The sequence below is a fragment of the Tamandua tetradactyla genome, chromosome 3, assembly GCF_023851605.1.
Source record: "Tamandua tetradactyla isolate mTamTet1 chromosome 3, mTamTet1.pri, whole genome shotgun sequence".
In the NCBI taxonomy this organism is placed as follows: domain Eukaryota; kingdom Metazoa; phylum Chordata; class Mammalia; order Pilosa; family Myrmecophagidae; genus Tamandua; species Tamandua tetradactyla.
The window spans coordinates 8,117,385-8,138,548 of record NC_135329.1 but is presented as its reverse complement, the minus strand read 5'-3'; the positions used below and the strand labels follow the sequence as shown (position 1 = coordinate 8,138,548).

Here is a 21,164-nt window from a genome sequence, read left to right as displayed (position 1 = left end):
AAAAAAAAAAAAAAGAGAGAAGGGATAATGGGAGCTGAAGGGATACAGACTGTACAACGGGACTGGATATAAAAACTCAGAAATGGACAGCACAATACTACCCAATTGTAATGCAATTATGTTAAAACACTGAATGAAGCTGCATGTGAGGTATAGGTTTTTGGTTTTTGGTTTTTTTCTTTCTATTATTGTTATTAAGAATTACTCACTATCACCACTATTATTCAACATTGTGTTGGAGGTTCTAGCCAGAGCAATTAGACAAGAAAAAGAAATACAAGGCATCAAAATTGGAAAGGAAGAAGTAAAACTATCACTGTTTGCAGACGATATGATACTATACGTCGAAAACCCGCAAAAATCCACAACAAAACTACTAGAGCTAATAAATGAGTACAGCAAAGTAGCAGGTTACAAGATCAACATCCAAAAATCTGTAGCATTTCTATACACTAGTAATGAACAAGCTGAGGGGGAAATCAAGAAACTAATCCCATTTACAATCACAACTAAAATAATAAAATACCTAGGAAAAAATTTAACTAAAGAGACAAAAAAACTATATAAAGAAAACAACAAAAAACTGCTAAAAGAAATCACAGAAGACCTAAATAGATGGAAGGGCATACCGTGTTCATGGATTGGAAGACTAAATATAGTTAAGATGTCAATCCTACCTAAATTGATCTACAGATTCAATGCTATACCAATCAAAATCCCAACAACTTATTTTTCAGAAATAGAAAAACCAATAAGCAAATTTATCTGGAAGGGCAGGGTGCCCCGAATTGCTAAAAACATCTTGAGGAAAAAAAACGAAGCTGGAGGTCTCGCGCTGCCGGACTTTAAGGCATATTATGAAGCCACAGTGGTCAAAACAGCATGGTATTGGCATAAAGATAGATTTATCGACCAATGTAATTGAATAGAGTGCTCAGATATAGACCCTCTCATCTATGGACACTTGATCTTTGACAAGGCAGTCAAGCCAACTCATCTGGGACAGAACAGTCTCTTTAATAAATGGTGCCTAGAGAACTGGATATCCATATGCAAAAGAATGAAAGAAGACCCATATCTCACACCTTATACAAAAGTTAACTCAAAATGGATCAAAGATCTAAACATTAGGTCTAAGACCATAAAACAGTTAGAGGAAAATGTAGGGAGATATCTTATGAAACTTACAATTGGAGGCGGTTTTATGGACCTTAAACCTAAAGCAAGAGCACTGAAGAAGGAAATAAATGAATGGGAGCTCCTCAAAATTAAACACTTTTGTGCATCAAACAACTTCATCAAGAAAGTAGAAAGACAGCCTACACAATGGGAGACAATATTTGGAAATGACATATCAGATAAAGGTCTAGTATCCAGAATTTATAAAGAGATTGTTCAACTCAACAACAACAAAAAGACAGCCAACCCAATTACAAAATGGGAAAAAGACTTGAACAGACACCTACCAGAAGAGGAAATACAAATGGCCAAAGGCACATGGGGAGATGCTCAATGTCCCTGGCCATTAGAGAAATGCAAATCAAAACCACAATGAGATATCATCTCACACCCACCAGAATGGCCATTATCAACAAAACAGAAAATGACAAGTGCTGGAGAGGATGCGGAGAAAGAGGCACACTTATCCACTGTTGGTGGGAATGTCAAAGGGTGCAACCACTGTGGAAGGCAGTTTGGTGGTTCCTCAAAAAGCTGAATATAGAATTGCCATACGACCCAGCAATACCATTGCTGGGTATCTACTCAGAGGACTTAAGGGCAAAGACACAAACGGACATTTGTACACCAATGTTTATAGCAGCGTTATTTACAATTGCAAATAGATGGAAACAGCCACCAACAGACGAGTGGCTAAACAAACTGTGGTATATACATACGATGGAATGTTATGCAGCTTTAAGACAGGATAAACTTATGAAGCATGTAATAACATGGATGGACCTAGAGAACATTATGCTGAGTGAGTCCAGCCAAAAACTAAAGAACAAACACTGTATGGTTCCACTGATGTGAACGGACATTCGAGAATAAACTTGGAATATGTCATTGGTAACAGAGTCCAGCAGGAGTTAGAAACAGGGTAAGATAATGGGTAATTGGAGCTGAAGGGATACAGACTGTGCAACAGGACTAGATACAAAAACTCAAAAATGGACAGCACAATAATTCCTAATTGTAAAGTAATAATGTTAAAACACTGAATGAAGCTGCATCTGAGCTATAGGTTTTTTTGTTTGTTTCTTTCTTTCTTTACTATTATTATTACTTTTATTTCTTTTCTCTATATTAACATTCTATATCTTTTTCTGTTGTGTTGCTAGTTCTTCTAAACTGATGCAAATGTACTAAGAAACGATGATCATGCATCTATGTGATGATGTTGAGAATTGCTGACTGCATGTGTAGAGTGGTGTGATTTCTAAATGTTGGGTTAATTTCTTTTTTTCCGTTAATTAATAAAAAAAAAAAAAGAAACAGAATCAGTCATTAAAAAGCTTCCCAAAAAGAAAAGTCCAGGACCAGACGGCTTCACATGTGAATTCTACCAAACATTCCAGAAAGTATTAGTACCAATCCTGCTCAAACTCTTCAAAAAAACTGAAGCAGAGGGAAAGTTACCTAATTCATTCTATGAAGCCAACATCACCCTCATACCAAAACCAGGCAAAGATATTACAAAAAAAGAAAACTACAGACCAATCTCTCTAATGAATATAGATACAAAAATCCTCAACAAAATTCTAGTAACTCGAATCCAGCAACACATTAAAAGAATTATACATCACGACCCAAGTAGGATTCATCCCAGGCATGCAAGGATGGTTTAACATAAGAAAATCAATTAATGTAATACACCATATCAACAAATCAAAGCAGAAAAATCACATGATCATCTCAATTGATGCAGAGAAGGCATTTGACAAAATTCAACATCCTTTCTTGCTGAAAACACTTCATAGGATAGGAATAGAAGGGAACTTCCTTAAAATGATAAAGGGAATATATGAAAAACCCACAGCTAATATCATCCTCAATGGGGAAAAACTGAAAAATTTCACCCTAAGATGAGGAGCAAGACAAGGATGTCCATATCACCACTGTTATTCAACATTGTGTTGGAAGTTCTAGCCAGAGTAATTAGACAGGAAAAAGAAATACAAGGCATCAAAATTGGAAAGGAAGAAGTAAAACTCTCATTGTTTGCAGAGGATACGATACTATATGTCAAAAACCCTGAAAAATCCACAGCAAAACTACCAGAGCTAATAAACGAGTACAGCAAAGTGGCAGGTTATAAGATCAACACTCAAAAATCTGTAGTGTTTCTATACACTAGTAATGAACAATCTGTGGGGGAAAGCAAGAAATGAATTCCACTTACAATTGCTACTAAAAGAATAAAATACTTAGGAATAAATTTAACTAAAGAAAGAAAAGACCTATACAAAGAAAACTACAAGAAACTGTTAAAAGAAATCACAGAAGATTTAAACAGATGGAAGGGCATGCCGTGTTCATGGACTGGAAGACTAAATATAGTTAAGTTGTCAATTCTACCTAAATTTAGATTCAACGCAACACCAATCAAAATCCCAACAACTTATTTTTCAGAAATAGAAAAACCAATAAGCAAATTTATCTAGAAGGGCCTGGTGACCCGTATTGCTAAAAGTATCTTGAGGAAAAAAAAACAAAGCTGGAGGTCTCACGCTGCCGGACTTTAAGGCGTATTATGAAGCCACAGTGGTCAAAACAGCATGGTACTGGCATAAAGATAGATATACTGACCAATGGAATCGAACAGAGTGTTCAGACATAGACCCTCACATCTACGGACATTTAATCTTTGATAATGCAGTCAACCCAACTCACCTGGGAGAGAACAGTCTCTTTAATAAATGGTGCCTAGAGAACTGGATATCCATATGCAAAAGAATGAAAGAGGACCCGTATCTCACACCCTATACAAAAGTTAACTCAAAATGGATCAAAGATCTAAACATTAGGTCTAGACCATAAAACAGTTAGAGGAAAATGTAGGGAAATAGCTTATAAATCTTATACTTGGAGGTGGTTTTATAGATCTTACACCCAAAGCAAGAGCACTGAAGAAAGAAAGAAATGGGAACTCCTCAAAATTAAACACTTTTGTGCATGAAACAACTTCATCAAGAAAGTAAAAAGACAGCCTACACAACGGGAGACAATATTTGGAAACGACATATCAGATAAAAGTCTAGTATCCAGAATTTATAAAGAGATTGTTCAACTCAACAACAAAAAGACAGCTAATCCAATTACAAAATGAGAAAAAGACTTGAACAGACACTTCTCAGAAGAGGAAATACAAATGGCCAAAAGGCACATGAAGAGATGCTCAACGTCCCTGGCCATTAGAGAAATGCAAATCAAAACCACAATGAGATATCATCTCACACCCACCAGAATGGCCATTATCAACAAAACAGAAAATGACAAGTGCTGGAGAGGATGTGGAGAAAGAGGCACACTTATCCACTGTTGGTGGGAATGTCAAATGGTGCAACCGCTGTGGAAGGCAGTTTGGCGGTTCCTCAAAAAGCTGAATATAGAATTGCCATACGACCCAGCAATACCATTGCTGAGTATCTACTCAAAGGACTTAAGGGCAAAGACACAAACGGACATTTGCACACCAATGTTTATAGCAGCGTTATTTACAATTCCAAAGAGATGGAAACAGCCAAAATGTCCATCAACTGACAAGTGGCTATACAACCTGTGGTATATACATACGATGGAATATTATGCAGCTTTAAGACAGAATAAAGTGATGAAGCATGTAATAACATGGATGGACCTTGAGAACATTATGCTGAGTGAGACTAGTCAAAAACTAAAGGACAAATACTGTATGGTCTCACTGATATGAACTGACATTAGTGAATAAACTTGGAATATTTCGTTGGTAACAGAGACCATCAGGAGATAGAAATAGGGTAAGATACTGGGTAATTGGAGCTGAAGGGATACAGACTGTGCAACAGGACTGGATACAAAAACTCAGAAATGGACAGCACAATACTACCTAACTATAATATAATTAAGTTAAACCACTGAATGAAGTTGCATGTGAGCATGATAAAGGGAGGAGGGCTGGGGGCATAAATGAAATCAGAAAGAAAGATAGAAGTTAAAGATTGAGATGGTATAGTCTAGGAATGCCTAGAGTGTATAATAATAGTGAAATGTACAATGTACAAATTTTTTAAACGTTTTTGCATGAGGAAGAACAAAGGAATGTCATTAGTGCAGGGTGTTGAAAACAGATGGTAATTAATATTTTTAAATTTCACCTTATGTGTGAGACTAAAGCAAAAAATGTTTATTTGGTACAAAATTTATATTTAGACTAGTGTATGTCCTAATGTAACTTACGTAGATAGTTGGTTGAACATAAGTACATGGAACCTTGAGTACAACATGAGATTTTGTTGGTTTGTCCAGAGTGATGCCCCAATGAATCCCAGAGTGATCTGATCAGTGAGTGGAAAAGTATTTGCAAAGCCCCCTTTGGGGAATGGTGAGAACAGGGAGAAATTCAACTTCCCCAAGTTGAATTTTTGATATTCTCAAAAGCAGTGTGGACATCCAAAGTTATAGGCTGAGCCCTCAGTCTTGGGGTTTGTTCATATGAAACTTAACCCCACAAAGGATAGGTCAAGTCTACTTAAAATCTAGGTCTAAGAGTCACCCCCAAGAGAGCCTCTTTTGTTGCTCAGATGTAGCCTCTCTCTCCAGCCAACATGACGAGCAATCTCACCACCCTCTCCCTCTCTGCGTGGGACATGACTCCCAGGGGTGTGGACCTTTCTGGCAATGTGGGACAGAGATTCTGGAATGAGTTGAGACCCAGCATCAAGGGATTGAGAAAAACCCTTGAATGAGCTGAGACTTAGCATCAAGGGATTGAGAAAACCTTCTCAACCAAAAGGGGGAAGAGTGAAATGAGACAAAGTGGCAATGGCTGAAAGACTGCAAACAGAGTCAAGAGGTTATCCTGGAGGTTATTCTTACGCATTAAGTAGATATCACCTTGATGTTCAAGATGTAGTGGAGAGGCTGGAGGGAACTGCCTGAAAATGTAGAGCTGTGTTCCAGCAGCCATGTTTCTTGAGGATGATTGAACAATGATATAGCTTTCACAATGTGACTCTGTGATTGTGAAAACCTTGTGTCTGATGCTCCTTTTATCTACCATGTCAACAGATGAGTAGAACATATGGAATAAAAATAAATAATAGGGGGAACAAATGTTAAAATAAATTTAGTTTGAAATGGTAGTGATAAATGAAAGCAAGGGGTAAGGGGTATGTTATGTATAATCTTTTTTTTTCTGTTATCGTTTGATTTCTTTTTCTGTTGTCTTTTTTTTTTCTAAATTGATTGAAATGTTCTAAGAAATGATGAATATGCAACTATGTGATGATATTAAGAATTACTGATTATATATGTATAACGGAATGATATGTTAATGCTTTTGTTTGTTAATTTTTTTAAATTAATAAATAAAAAAAGTTACCAATGTTTGTGTTTGGCGTTTTTCGGTATTTTAAAAAAAAAATAAAAAAGAATCAAGGCCATTGGAACACAGCTCAACAGTCTCAGGTACTTCCCTCCAGCCCGCCAATATACCCATAAACTAAAAAGGAATATCTATATAATGTGTAAGAATAACCTCCAGGATAAACTTTTGACTGTTTGAAATTTCTCAGCCACTTAAACTTTATTTTGTCTAATTTCTCTCTTCCCCCTTTTGGTCAAGGTTTTCTCAATCCTTTGATTCCAGGCCCCGGCTCATCCAGGGAGTTCTGTCTCATGTTGCCAGGGAGATTTACACTCCTGGGAGTCATGTCCCATGTAGTGGGGAAGGACAATGAGTTCACTTGCCATGTTGGTTTAGAGAGAGGCCACATCTGAGCAACAAAAGAGCTTCTCTGGGGGTGACTCTTAGGCCTAATTTTAAGTAGGCTTAGTCTATCCTTTGCAGATATGTTTCATAGGAGCAAACCCCAAGATCGAGGGCTCAGCCTATTGATTTTGTTGTTTCCACTACTTGCAAGAATATCAGAAATTCTCCAAATGAGGTAGTTGATTTATTTTCTCCTTTCTCCCCAATGCCCCAAGGGGACCTCACAAATACATTTTTTACCTTTTGCCCAAACTACCCTGGGTTGTATCGGGGTATACTAAAACCTGGACAAAGCAACAAAGTCTCATGCCCTATTTAAGATTCCACGTACTTATGGTGTTCAACTAAATTGATCATATGAGTTAAATTAGGAAATGCACTACCCAAAATATAAATTGTGCATCAAATAAACATCTACCTCTTTGGAACAGACCCATTCTTGTTCACCACATCATCCTCCAGCTATTACCTACTTTTTTTTCTGCTTCTTTCCAAGGAAATTTCTTCAAAGAAGTCGCCTATGATCACTTCTTCCATGTTCTTGTCTCTCACTAGCTCCTCAATAAACTCTAAACTGACTTCTGCTGCCATCATTCCACAAAATTATTATAAGAAAGATTTCTTTCAAAGAAAAAAGATTTCTTATAAAAATCAGGAAAGATTTCCCCGTTTCTCAATATAATGGGCATTTTTCAAGGTCTAGTTTACCTAATCTCCCAGCACCATATGATACCGATCACTATCTTCTTGAAACACTCTCTTCCTTTAAATTCAATCACAAAGCCTCCTAGTTTTCCTGGTTCAAGAAAGCCTTATTAAGCAGGTATTTTGTGCCAGTCACTATTCTAGGCACTGGAGACATCGTGATAAATGAGAGACAAAGCTTTTGTGAAGCTTATGTTACTTCTCTCATTCTTCTTTTTTCTTTGCAGGCGGATCCTAACTTGGCCATCAAATGCTGAATTCTCCAAGGCTCAGACCTCTTCTTTCCTAAAGACATTTCATCAATACTCACACTTGCAATGGCCACCTTGTGGATATCTCAAAATATGTATCTCTAGCCGGAACCTCTCCCCTGAATTTTAGATCAGAATATCTTTTTAGCACCTCTGCTTAGAAGCCTTAGAGAAATCTGACACTCAAAATGTCCAAGAATGAATTCATCACCTTTTCCTTCCAAATCCCTCAGTGATAGTGCAGGCCAGATACTTAGTATCATCCTTGACACATTTCTTTCTCCCCTCTGCTCCCCCAAAACCATTACCAAATTCTACTGAATTTATTTTCTAAAATACATCCATTTCTCTATATTTGTACTACTGCCACCACCACCTGTGGCCTGCCTTAAGTGCTTCCTAATCTGTCTCTATTCTGGAGACCATCTGATCATATCATTCAGCTGGCTAAAGCCCTTCAATGGCATTCCACTGCCTATAAAGCCTGCTGGCCTCTGCCCACCTCTCTCAGCCTCATCAACCATCACACTGCTCCTTCTCTCTGAACTCCTACACAAGCCCTTCAGGCTCTCAAACCTGCATGGTTCCTTTGCACATGCGATTCCCTCTACCTGGAATGCTCTTCCCCAGGGTACTGAGCACCTCCACCTTAACTTACTCTAGCTCATTCTTAGCACTGGATGCAAGAGGCATTTCCTCAGAGAAACTTTTTTGGGGGGCCTCCAAAAAAGGTCAAGTGCCTTCTCATAAGATCTCAATGAATTATGTTACTTTCCCTCAGAAAAAGCATTAATTTTTAATTGTATATTAATTAATGTGATTATTTCCCCACCATACTGGACCTTAAAGTTCCCAATTCAGGCATCATGTATGCTTTTGTTCAGCCACATAACCCTGATACCTAGTATATGATAGATGATTTCGTTGAAATAATGGACAGCCAGACACAATGCTCTTGGAGATTAACTTCACTTGGTATATAGCCACAGAAAAGTCATTATTATAGCAATAAGCACATTCACCCATTTTCTTTAAAAAAAAAAAGCAATTTAATTAACTAGTCCTAACAATTAGCATGTGATTAATTGCTTTAACAAAAACTCCATTTATCGAAAAACTACGTATGACTCTAGTAGGGGCCAGGACTGTGCTGGAAGTTATTCACACTTCGGTGTGCAAAACAAAGTCCCTGTCCCTGTACAGTTTACAAAAATCACTTCATAACCATTTGGGAGTTGATCTGAAATGTGCACATTCATGGACTAAATTAAAGTGTTTCAGGAGATGCTTGGTCAAATTTTACTTTTTCTGGAGCTAAAAATTCCTTGGCACTCACTGTGGTGGATTAAATTATGTAACCAGTTTGGATTTGGTCTTGGTCCTCCTTCTAGAGGGTGTGGACGCATTACAAATAAGATCTTTTCAAGATGTGACTTCAGTTAAGGTCTGGCTCCAATGAATCACATTGGGCTTTAATCCAGATTACTGGAGTCCTTTACAGACAGAATGAAAGTCAGAGAGAAGCCATGGGGAGAAGCCAGAAGCTGGAAATCAACAGAACCCAGAGAAGAAAGGATAACAAAATGCCATGTACATTGCCATATGACAGAAAAGCCAAAGAATCCCAAAGATTGCTGGCTAGCCTGAAGATAACTCTTTCGGGAGGCAGCAAGCCTTCTAGCCTCTGAAACCATGAGCCTATAAATTCCTGTTTTTAAGCCAGCCCAGTGCATGGTCTTTGTTTCAGCAGCCAAGGAACTAAAACACTCACAATACATAACTTTTTCCCCTTTCTAAGGAAAAAGACGAATATAACAAATTGAAACTGTTAACTATTGTCTTCAAGAGTCACTTCAAAAAAGGTACATTTTGAAAAAATACGGATAAAAATAAACAAATAATAGGGGAAACAAAGGTTAAAATAAATTGAGTAGACGGAAATACTAGTGGGTCAATGAAAGGGAGTGGTAAGGGGTATGGCACGTATGAGTTTTTTTCTTTTTTCTTTCTTTTGCTGGAAAGATGCAAATGTTAAAGAAAATGATCATGGTGATGAATACATAACTATGTGATAATATTGTGAGCCACTAATTGTAACCATGCCAAGAATGTCTGAATGTCAAGGATGCTTATATGTTTGTTTGTTGTTTATACTAAAAATATTTTTTTTAAAAAAGGTACACCTTGTATTACTACACCAAATAGATACTAACATTCTCAAACTTTCCAAGATCACAAAACCATACCAGTAAAAATATGGAACTATGTAACTTTACCACCAGGGAAACCCGATACAGTCTCAAACATTAGGGACTCCCACATTAATAAGTCAACCCCTTGTTCGTGAGGTTTGCTCTTGCGAAGCTTATTTCTATAGTGAAGAAACTAAGTCTACCATAGTCATACCTAAGAACTGCTTCCAGTAAATCTCTTCTGTTGCTCAGATGTGGCCTCTGTCTCTCTCTCTCTCTCTAAACCCAATTCTGCAAATAAAATCATTACACCCCCCCCACCTCCCCCGGTGTGGGACATGACATCTAGGGGTTAATGCCTCCTGGCAATGTGGGATGACTCCCAGGGATGAGCCTGGCCCTGACTGACACTATGGGATTAATAATGCCATCCTGACCAAAAAGGGGAAAAGAATTGTAACAAATAAGGTATCAGTGGCTGAGAGAGTTCAAATGGAGTCAAGAGGCTACTCTTATGCAAGCTTCAGCTAGACACTGCTAATTACCATGGTTAGCCAAATCCCAATCAAAACCTCTCCTGTTCACCCTAAAGAACACCTAGGGCTCTATCTGAGATTCTACAAAAGTTTCACACACTAAGATTACTTCCCAGAAACCTACAACTTTCAGACGGTTTGTAGGCCACATAAGTCCTGAAACCCAGAGTGACCAGCCTCTCCAGAACATCAAACTAGTTCCATCCCCCATCCCATATTATCAATAACCTCTTTTCAACATGAAAAAGTTATAATGGGCATAGCCCAAATACTCCTAAAGACTGGGGGAAGGATCATAGGAGGAGAAGTTATAACAGAGAAGACAGGATTTAACAAATGAGTATGAGTGCTGAATCATTACATCGATATTTCTTTTAGTCTCCAGTGTCTTGGAGCAGCCAGAAGGAAAAATCTAAAATCGTAGAACTGTAACCCATACCAAATTCTGAAATCTATTCTATAACTAGTTGTTACAACGTACTTTGAAATGTATTACATATATATATATATATTTCACAATAAAAAATGTGGAAAAAAAAAAAAAGGCCAACTTGTGCCTAAGGAAAAGAGAGGAAATATCTACTCAGTGAGCCTGCCTCGGCTTGGAAGTTATGACTGCATCTCATTTCAACCAGTCAGTTCTGTTCCCCCCCAAAAAGGTTACAAAAGAGGTTGTGGTAGTTAGATTCAGTTGCCAACTTGGCCAGGTGAAGGCACCTAGTTCTGTTGCTGTGGACATAAGCCAACTGCATGTGAACCTCATCTGTTGTTGATTACACCTGGAGCTGGCTAGGAGGCGTGCCTGCTGCAATGAATGATGTTTGACTTAATTGGCTGGTGCTTAAATGAGAGAGCACAACATAGCACAGCCCAAGCAGCTGAGCATACCTCATCTCAGCACTCACAGCTCAGCCCAGGCCTTTGGAGGTGCAGAAAGCAAACTAGAACAGAGGTCAAAACCCCTCCCCTTCTGAATAAGCCCTCTTGTTGCAACCAAAACTCTGTGTCCTCCCCCTGCAAATTAGTGGGGAGGTGAGACTGCTCACTTTTGAAAGAATTCAAGTCATAAGCAGAAAGCTGAAACCACACAAGCAGAAGGTTAAAACCAGAATGGGTAACAGCTAAATCTTTAAATAACATTTTGGGTACAGAACAAAAGAGTTGCAGAATAATGCTTCAACTGGTCAACTGGTCTAACTCTTTTGATATTCCAAAACTTCCACCTCATCATTTAATTTAAAAGAAAATTAGGTCTAGACTAAAGGAGGGGTCACTACTGATTTTGGATTGTTCCTGAGACACATAAAGTCACCAAATTTATTCATATTCTTGTAGTAACAATAAATCTCAACCCAGACATTTTATTATCTCATGTCTTAGTTTCAGTTACCCAGGATAATAATGAACCAGAAGAACAGGGTTATCATATTTCCCAACTGTCTTGGAAATAATTTCAAAAACTGTAGAATTATATTTTATTTATTTATTTATTTTTATTTTTAATTTTTTTGGGGGGGTGCATGGTCTAGGAATCAAACCCAGGTCTCCAGCATGAAAGGCGCACATTCTACCACTGAACCACAGAACTATTTTTAAAATTAAGTTTTATGTAGGTTTTCCAAGATGTTACTACATTATTTTTTGGTGCAAGTAACTTGATACTCTGGAAAGTATTTGCAGTATAAGACTATAAAGACACACTAAAGGTGTCCACAAGTGTAGAGGAAACAACACCACCTCCTGACAGAAGTTCAAAGGCAAATCTCAGTCCTCAAAAGACTAATTAAGGATCAATACAGCAAAGGTCACAATTGCTAATCAACTAATCATAAAGCATTTACTGAACATTTCCTACATTTCAGACACTTGTACAAGAGGTTTTACTTGCGATGCATGTAAGTAACTTAAAAAAAGTATTTACTGAATATCTCCTATATGATATTAACCATGTGCTAAATGCTCTACTTGCAAGGCATGGAAAGAACTAAATACTTATTTAATTTCCACAACCACTATTAACAACCCTATGGATCACTTCCATTCGCCAGATGAAGAAACTGAGGCAGAAAAAGGTCAAGTTACTTGTCCAAGGACACAATTATTTATAACGGCAGAGCCAGGACTCCAACCCTAACCCTAACCCAAGCCACTTCCCCGCACTGCCCGGCCCTCAGGGGTAGTGCCTAAACAGCCCCCACAAAATCCTGGGAACCTGGGTAAGGACCACACCGGCCAGAGCCCTGGCTGGGAATATACACACTGAGCAAATACGAACTCAACCTACCAGGTCAGAGAGAAGCAGGAGCCCAGAAAAATCTGGAGTAATTTTTCCTTGTCCAGTGATGGAGGCTGCCCGCCCCGCGGTCTTCACCGTTAGTTCCCTTTCCCACCCTGAGCCGACAGGGCAGGTCACACAGCAGGTACCTGAGGGAAGGCTCCCTCGGCCCGGGGCATTCTTCGGGCAGCAGTTAATAAAGGGGGAAAGGGGGCCCTTTCAATACCTCCTTCGGACTCGCCGTCTTGACGTAAGCTATTCGTGGGCTCCATCTCCTCAGATTTCCAAGAATGGGGACCTGGACTTCCTTCCTGGCAAAAGAAAAACGGCCACAAAGTCACGTCCAAATGGCGTGACGTCCAACAGGCCCCGACGGCTGGACCCCCGCCCCTCGCTCGCGCGCACCGGGGCCTCGCCAGCACCCTCCTCCCCGCCCGCCCGGCCCGCGCCCCCTCACCTGGTGCCACTTCGGCCTCCTCACCTCCGCGCGCGCCCGAGGGCGCCGCGCGGTGCTTCAACCAGCTGCCCTTGCATACGGAAGGAGCTCTAAAAGGCCTCCCTGGCCTCCACCCTGGTCACGGTCCCGTCCGACATTGGGTCTGACTTTCCTATGGTCTCTTTCTAACTTCCTCTTGCTCAGCCGGCCAGGGACGAGAATTCCCGCCTAGAAAAACCAATCCAGTCGGTCCCAGTGTGCTTTGCGCTCCTGCCGTACAAAAAAATGGCAGCGCTCAGGGACCCTCCCACATCCCAAAATGCACCGGGGAGCGGGCCCAGCCTTTCTGCTAGTAAGGAAGATGGCGGCTTCTACCGCAGAGCCGCAGGTCCTGGTGCAATATTTGGTACTACGAAAGGATCTATCACAGGCTCCGTTCTCCTGGCCAGTAGGCGCCTTGGTAGCGCAAGCTTGTCACGCAGCCACCGCGGCCTTGCATACTCACCGCGACCACCCGGACACGGTTGCTTACCTCCGGGATCTGGGACGCATGCGCAAGGTGGTCCTGGAGGTAAGACACGCCAGCGGAGGGGGTGGGACGCCGAGGACGTGGGACCGGAAGTGGGTGTGGCTTTAAGTTCGAGGGCGGAATAGCGTGAGTGGGAGTAGCGCTGTGAAGGTGGAGTCGTTTACGTCTAGGTTTGAAAGGTTTCTGGACTCGAGGTACTGCCCGGGGAGCCTTACCTTGTCTGGGTAGAGGCGTGGGGTCCGTTATTAATAGTGTTTTCCTGTACACCTTCAGTCTTCCCGGAAACTGGTGGCTCCAGTGTCCTCTTGGTAGTTGCCTGTGCCGTCGGAGGCAGGTGGGGCCAGACCCGGCCTTTGAAATCAACCTATGCACGGGACCGGCTTTAAAAACCGTGCCAGAGAGTATTTCCCGTCTCCAAAACCGGCCGTGAAGGGATGAGGGTTTCTCATCCTCATAAACTGAAGCCAAACGGAAACATTTACCTGGATGTGACTCCAAATTATTTAAAAATAAATATTTAAAACTCTAGTATAAATGACCCAACCATCAAAACGCCAGACACCAGGGTTGTAAATCGGTACAGCTTTTAAAGTAGGGGTTGCGTTCTTTTTTGCAGGTGGTCAAACTGCTGTTGCGCTTACCCTTTGACTGCCAGTTCTGCTGCTATAAATTTAACCTAAAAAATTAATCATATGCACCCAAAGAGCTTTGCACAGGGCTATTCATACGAGCACTTTAAATGGTAAAAAAATATGGAAATTTAAAAATATCCAGCTAGGGATTGGTTAAATTAATCCTTGCCGTTATTACACATTATTACACAGCTATTGCAAAGCAAGATTTTGGAGCATATTTAGTGACATGGAACAGTGCTCAGGATAAGATGCTAATTGTACTACATTCTATTCACAGCATGACCCTGATTTTTTGAAAGGAAAACTGAAGAAATACATCTAAATATTAAGTGAGGAGTGGTGAGATTTGGGTTTCCCTAATGCTTTTCTATATTTTAGATTTTTCTACATTAAGTACATATTGTATAATGAGAACAAAAATTGCTTTAAAATAAACTTACCAGAAGTCTGCGGTGGAGAGGTGCAGTAATCCCTTCATGGCTAGCTGGCAAAGACAGATTTTCTTACAAAAGAAAAATTGATGTTGGGTAGTGGAAAATCAAGGAATAACCTTTAGGAGAATGTTTTAAGAGGCTATGAGTAGGCAGAAAAGAAGCAGATAGGTTTTCATTTAGATTCTTTGTATAGGAAGAGGGCCTCAAGAAACCATCTGATTCTGACCCCATGCTCCTTCCCCCCGCCTCACTTTCAGACATAATACATTACTCCTTCCCTCAGGTGAATATCTGAAACACAGAGATTAAGTGACTTCCCTGACTTTAAAAGACATCTGACCATTCCTAGCTTCTATAGCCATGATTCAAGAAAGGGACTTCAGAGTCATATTAAATCAAGGGGTGGCAGCAGCCAGAAAGATCAATAAAATATATGACAAGACCAAGATTGACTACATTTATTGGGTGCTTACTATGTGCCAGGCATAGGTCTGCACCTAATTTTATTGAATCCTCATTACTACTAAGAAACATTGTCGTCCCCGTTTTACAAAATTTAAAACAGGCCCAGCTAAGTCATATAACTTGTGAACCTTCAGATAATTAGTAGGCAGTAGAGCAAGGTTTGAACTCAGTCTAATTCCAGAGACCTCACCCTAATTCATTGTACTGTGTTGCTGGCTGTTCTGTTTGCTAGCTGCTAGAATGCAATATACCAGGAATGGAATGACTTTTAAAAGGGAATTTAATAAGTTGCTAGTTTACAGTTCTAAGGCCGAGAAAATGTCCCAATTAAAGCAAGTCTATAGAAATGTCCAACCTAAGGCATCCAGGAAAAGATACCTTGGTTCAAGAAGGCTGATGAAGTTCAGAGTTTCTCTCTCAAGTGAGAAGGCACATGGCAAACACAGTCAGGGCTTCTCTCTCAGCTGGAAGGGCACATAGCAAACGTGGCGTCATCTGCTAGCTCACTTTCCTACCCCACTCCTGGTACCAAAATCTGTTCTAGTTTGCTAGCTGCTGGAATGCAGTATACCAGAAATTGAACAGCTTTTAAAAGGGGGAATTTAATGAGTTGCTAGTTTACAGTTGTAAGGCCAAGAAAATGTCCTAATTAAAACAATTCTATAGAAATGTCTGATCTAAGGCATCCAGGGAGAGATACCTTGGTTCAAGAAGGCCGATGAAGTTCGGAGTTTCTCTGTCAAGTGAGAAGGTACATGGCTAACACAGTCAGGGCTTCTCTCTCAGCAGGAAGGGCACATGGTGAACATGGCATCATCTGCTAGCTTTCTCTCCTGCTTCTCGTGGCTATGTCATTCTGCTCTGGTTGTTAAGTTGGATTAGGTGATGACATGTGTCCATCCATTTGGGTGGATCTTGATTGGTTTATTGGAGTCCTATAAAAGAGGAAACATTTTGGAGAAAAGAGATTCAGAGAGAGCAGAGAATGCTGCAGCACCACGAAGCAGAGTCCATGAGCCAGTGACCCAGAAGAAGGAAAACATCTGGGGAGCTTCATGAAACCAGAAGCCAGTAGAGAAAGCTAGCAGATGATGCCATGTGTCCTTCCAGCTGAGAGAGAAGCCCTGACTGTGTTCACCATGTACCTTCTCACTTGAGACAGAAACTCTGAACTTCATCAGCCTTCTTGAACCAAGGTATCTTTCCCTGGATGCCTTAGGTTGGACATTTCTATAGACTTGTTTTAACTGAACATTTTCTTGGCCTTAGAAGTATAAACTAGCAACTCATTAAATTCCCCCTTCTAAAAGCTGTTCCATTTCTGGTATGTTGCATTCCGGCAGCTAGCAAACTAGAACACTGGCAGATGCTGAAGAAGGGAGGGGAGATTGACCTATCCTCCAGCATGTCTCTGCCCACAGGTAACTGCTGGACTCAGTAGATTGAGAGTGACAGTCACAGCATTCTCTAATTTGTTAAAACAAGCCTCCAGTTATCTTTATGGCTTCTGCCATTAGGCAAGAAATATACCTTATGCAAAATTATACACTGATTATCCTTATTTTCTAAGTGATAGCTTTAGTACTTTCTTTACTGGGATTCAGCATGGGTGATGAGATGTTTGGGAAACAATTTCAAAAGAATGTTAGAGAATAGTTTGCCCTCCCTCGAGTAAACAAGTAGGAGTACCCCAGCAAAAGGGAAACAGGGTGGAATGGGGGAGGAGGGGGAAGGCTGGAGTGGATATGATTTTCAGAATCCTTCCAGTACTCAGCTCAGAGCTGGGTGAAGGATTAAGGAGAGCTATTATGGCATCACCAATAAAGAGAAGTAGGAAATAAGTAAAGCATAATTACTAACATTCAGATAACATCTCAAGAAGGAAGAGAGAAATCTTCTCCATTTTATAAACAGGAATATGAAACTTCTCCCCTCCTTTGCCTCAAGGCAGTTACCTGAGGCCCTACAATGAGTGAAGAGTGAACCAAAAAATGAAATGTTGTTCCTGAAAAAATTCTGCAGCCCTTTCTTTAGTAAAGCTGTCCCTTCGCTTTCAATTGAGAGGAACCCGTCCATCCCTACCCCCTTTTGTTTTCACATTTTGAAAATTCCTAAACAGCCTATTGAGTCTGCATTCTGTGCTCTGCTCCCTGCAGGCCCCGGATGAGAGCACCCTAAAGGAGCTGGCCGAGACCCTGCAACAGCAGAACGTTGACCACATGCTGTGGCTGGAGCAGCCAGAGAATATTGCCACTTGCATCGCACTCCGGCCCTACCCCAAGGGAGAAGTGAACCAGTATTTGAAGAAGTTCCGATTATTCAAATGACTGCTCTTACCAATTGTTTTGATCATCTGGGATCCAGAAATAGCATGCTGGCTATCCCTAGGCATCGTGTACTCCTTTTAGTGTCTACTTGCTCTTTCCTTTAAATTATGAGTTTCTTGAAGGTCAAACACATGATCACATTAAAGTTGGCATGATCAGCACCTCCTGTTTCTGTTCAGGTGGGGGAAAGTGGGTGAACAGCGGTGTTGTCTCTGGGTTATTGCTTTGCAGGAATATTTGGTCAGACTCTGATGCAGGGGTCAAGGGAGCATCCTCCTATCTGCATGGCTATGCACTGAGTCAGCTCCTTTAAAGCTTGATAGGACCATCTACAGCCCAACTGTGACCTCCTGATGCAGGAATAATGAACATAAAAGAAGTGCGCAAGGCTGTCTTCTCTCTAAGTAATGCGAATACTTTTAGTTTTAGTCATCAATAAGTTCATATATATTTATGAAGTATTTCTTAAAGTTTAATGTACCATCATTATATGACTTGATTTTTCAAGGCTTAGGATTTCACTCAATGCCATTATGTGGGAATCTCCAAAAACTACCTTTCTCATGCCTTCCTCCTAAGTTTCAGGCCTACAAATGTCCTTTTAACTTGAAGTTCCTGCTAGTGCACCCTAACTCCAAACTCATCACCTTCTGTAGTCACTCAAAACCAAGCCCTTCCTGAGCCAGTAGCTACGTAAACTATTGAGTATATGCTACATGCCAAGGACTGTGCTGAGTTCCTTACATACATTTCCTCCTTTACTCTGACCTATGAGGGAACGCTTTTACTATGAGCGTTTTGCAAATGGAGAATCTGCACCACAAAAAGATTAGATACCTTGACCTAGTCACATAGTTCCTAAGCAGTGGAACTGGAATCTGAAGCTCAGTCTGTGAGCTGTCAATCAGTGCACAGCATACAACAAAGTTCAGATTAAAGTTGTCATTAATAAGCACTTCCTCTGTCCAGGTGGGAAAAGTGAGTGAGCAGCAATGTCTATGGGTCATTGCTTAAATAGGAGATTCAGTCAGACTTACACAGGGGTCAAAAAAACTTTTTTTTTTTTTTTGTTAGGCATACAGGCACACCTCAAGACATAGTGCAGCTTCGGTTCCAGACCACTGCAATAAAGCAAATATTGCAGTATTGCCATAAAGTGAGTCATGAATCTTTCCCAGAGCATATAAAAGTTCTGGTTATACTATACTGTAGTCTATTAAGTGCAGCAGCATTATGTCTTTAAAAAATAAACATAACTTTAATTTTTAAATACTTTATTGCTAAAAAATGCCAACTATCATCTGAGCATTCAGCAAGTTGTAATCTTTTTACTGGTAGAGGATCTTGCCTTGATGTGAATGACTGCTAACTCATCAAGCCGTAGTTGCTGAGGGCCAGGTAGTATCATTTCTTAAGATAACAATGTAGTTTGCCACATCAATCAACTCTTCCTTTCACTAAAGATGTCTCTGTAGCATGAGATGTTGTTTAATAGCATTTATCCACAGTAGGACTTCTTTCAAAATTGAAGTCAATCCTCTCAAACCCTACCACTGGCTTATCAACTAAGTTTATGTAATATTCTCAATCCTTTGTTATTTCAATAATGTTCACTGCATTTTCACCAGGAGTGGATTCCGTCTCAAGAGACCAATTTCTTCGCTCATCCATTAAAGTTTTATCATGAGATTGCAGCAATTCAGTCACATCTTCAGGCTCCACTTACTAATTCTTGTTCTCTTGCTGTTTACACCACATCTGTTTTTACTTCCTCCACTGAAGTCTTGAATCCCTCAAAGTCATCCATGGAGTTTGAATCAACTTCTTCCAAACTCCTGTTAATGTTGCTATTTTGACCTCCTCCCATGAATCATGAATGTATTTGATGGCATCCAGAATGATGAATCCTTTCCAGAAGGTTTTCAATTTACTTTTCCCAGATCCATCAGAGGAATCACTATCTATGGCAGCTGTATTCTTATGAAATGTATTTCTTTAATAATAAGACTTGAAAGTCAAAATTATTCCTTGATCTATGGGCTGCAGAATGGGTTAGCTGGCATGGAAAAAAAGTGCATTACCATCAGAGCTCTTGTGTGATCAGATGCATTGTCAATGAGCAATCCCAAATTTTGAAAGCAATCTTTTTTTTTTTTTTTAACTTCTAAACAGTAATTTTCAACAGTGGGCTTAAAATACTCAGTCAACCATGTTGTAAACAGATGTGCCATCATCCAGGCTTTGTTGTTCCTTTTATAGAGCAAGGCAGAATAGATTTAGCATAATTCTTAAGGACCCTAGAATTTTCAAAATAGTAAACGCACATTGGCTTAAAGTCATGAGTTGCATTAGCTCCTAACAAGAGAGTCATCCTGTCCTTTGATGCTTTGAAGCCAGGCATTGACTTCTTTCTAGTTAAGGAAAGTCATAGATGGCATCTTCATGTTCTTATTTCCTCTACATTGAAAATCTGTTGTTTAATGTAACCACCTTCATCAATTATCTTAGCTAGATTTTCTAGACAACTTGCTGCAGCTTCTATATCAGTACTTGCTGCTTTCCTTTGCACTTTGATGTATGAAGATAGCTTCTTAAAGTTCATGAACCAACTTCTGTTGGCTTCCAACTTTTCTTTTGTAGTGTCTTCACCTCTCTCTGCCTTCCTAGAATTGAAGAGTTAGGGCCTTGCTCTGGATTAAATTTTGGCTTAAGGGAATGTTGTGGCTGGTTTGATATTCTATCCAGACCACTGAAACCTTCATATCAGCAAAAAGGCTGTTTCACTTTTATCATTTGTGTGTGCACTAGAATAGCATTTTTAACTTCGGTCAGGAGCTTTTCCTTTGCATTCATAACTTGGTGCAAGAGGCATAGCCTTTGGCCTACTTCGGTGCTTGTTGTGCATCCTCACTAAGCTTAATCATTTCTAGCTTCTGATTTTAAGCAAGAGACATATGATTCTTCCTTTCACTTGAACATTTAGAGGCCATTGTAGGGTTATTAATTGGCATAATTTCAATATTGTTGTAACTCAGGGAATAGGGAGGTCTGAGCAGAGGGAGAGAGACAGGAAATAGCTGGGTGGTGGAGCTGTCAGAACACAACATTTATCAATTAAATTTGCTGTCTTACATGGGTGTGGTTTGTGGCACCTCAAAACACTTACAATAGTAATATCAAAGGTCACTGATCACAGATCACGGTAACAGATATAATACTAATGAAAAAGTTTGAAATATTGCAAGAATTAACAAAATGTGGTACAAGGACCTGAAGTAAACTCATGCTGTTGGGAAAATGGGGCCAATAGACTTGCTCGATGCAGGGTTGCCACAAACCTTTAATTTGTTATGCAATATCTGCAAAGTGCAATAAAGCAAAGGGCATTAAAATGAGGTATGCCTGT

General features: G+C 40.0%; 2 protein-coding genes across 6 annotated transcripts in view; one reads left to right on the top strand and one right to left on the bottom strand.

Moving 5' to 3' along the window:
* CENPO (centromere protein O) overlaps nt 1-13,966 on the bottom strand; it is a 75,287-nt gene extending 61,321 nt beyond the window's left edge. The window contains exons 1-3 of one of the 4 annotated variants that reach the window (XM_077152289.1): nt 13,901-13,966; nt 13,390-13,596; nt 13,159-13,243 (exon numbers count right to left, since the gene is read on the bottom strand). In XM_077152289.1, the coding sequence (XP_077008404.1) occupies nt 13,159-13,204 (46 nt within the window). In that variant the 5' untranslated portion in view covers nt 13,205-13,243; nt 13,390-13,596; nt 13,901-13,966. Of the gene's footprint in view, nt 1-13,158; nt 13,345-13,389; nt 13,639-13,710 lie in introns of those variants that run through there. The other 3 variants (XM_077152288.1, XM_077152290.1, XM_077152287.1) reach the window with 3 other exon arrangements.
* PTRHD1 (peptidyl-tRNA hydrolase domain containing 1) lies at nt 13,681-17,919 on the top strand. 2 transcript variants are annotated; one of them, XM_077152291.1, is made up of 2 exons: nt 13,681-13,939; nt 17,588-17,919. In XM_077152291.1, the coding sequence occupies exons 1-2, from the start codon at nt 13,688-13,690 to the stop codon at nt 17,756-17,758; spliced, it is 423 nt and encodes a 140-aa protein (XP_077008406.1). In that variant the 5' UTR covers nt 13,681-13,687; the 3' UTR covers nt 17,759-17,919. The 2 variants fall into 2 exon arrangements, 1 of the variants encoding a protein (XP_077008406.1); XR_013172321.1 differs by lacking the exon at nt 13,681-13,939 and adding an exon at nt 13,954-14,091 and having other exon boundaries at nt 17,588-17,702.
* The last annotated feature ends 3,245 nt before the right edge of the window (nt 17,920-21,164 follow it).

Excerpts from the sequence above, each read along its gene's own strand:
- PTRHD1 (XM_077152291.1), top strand. The coding sequence starts at position 13,688 with ATGCACCGGGGAGCGGGCCCAGCCTTTCTGCTAGTAAGGAAGATGGCG. Across the intron at positions 13,940-17,587 it reads TGCGCAAGGTGGTCCTGGAG|GCCCCGGATGAGAGCACCCT; the intron begins GTAAGACACGCC and ends TGCTCCCTGCAG.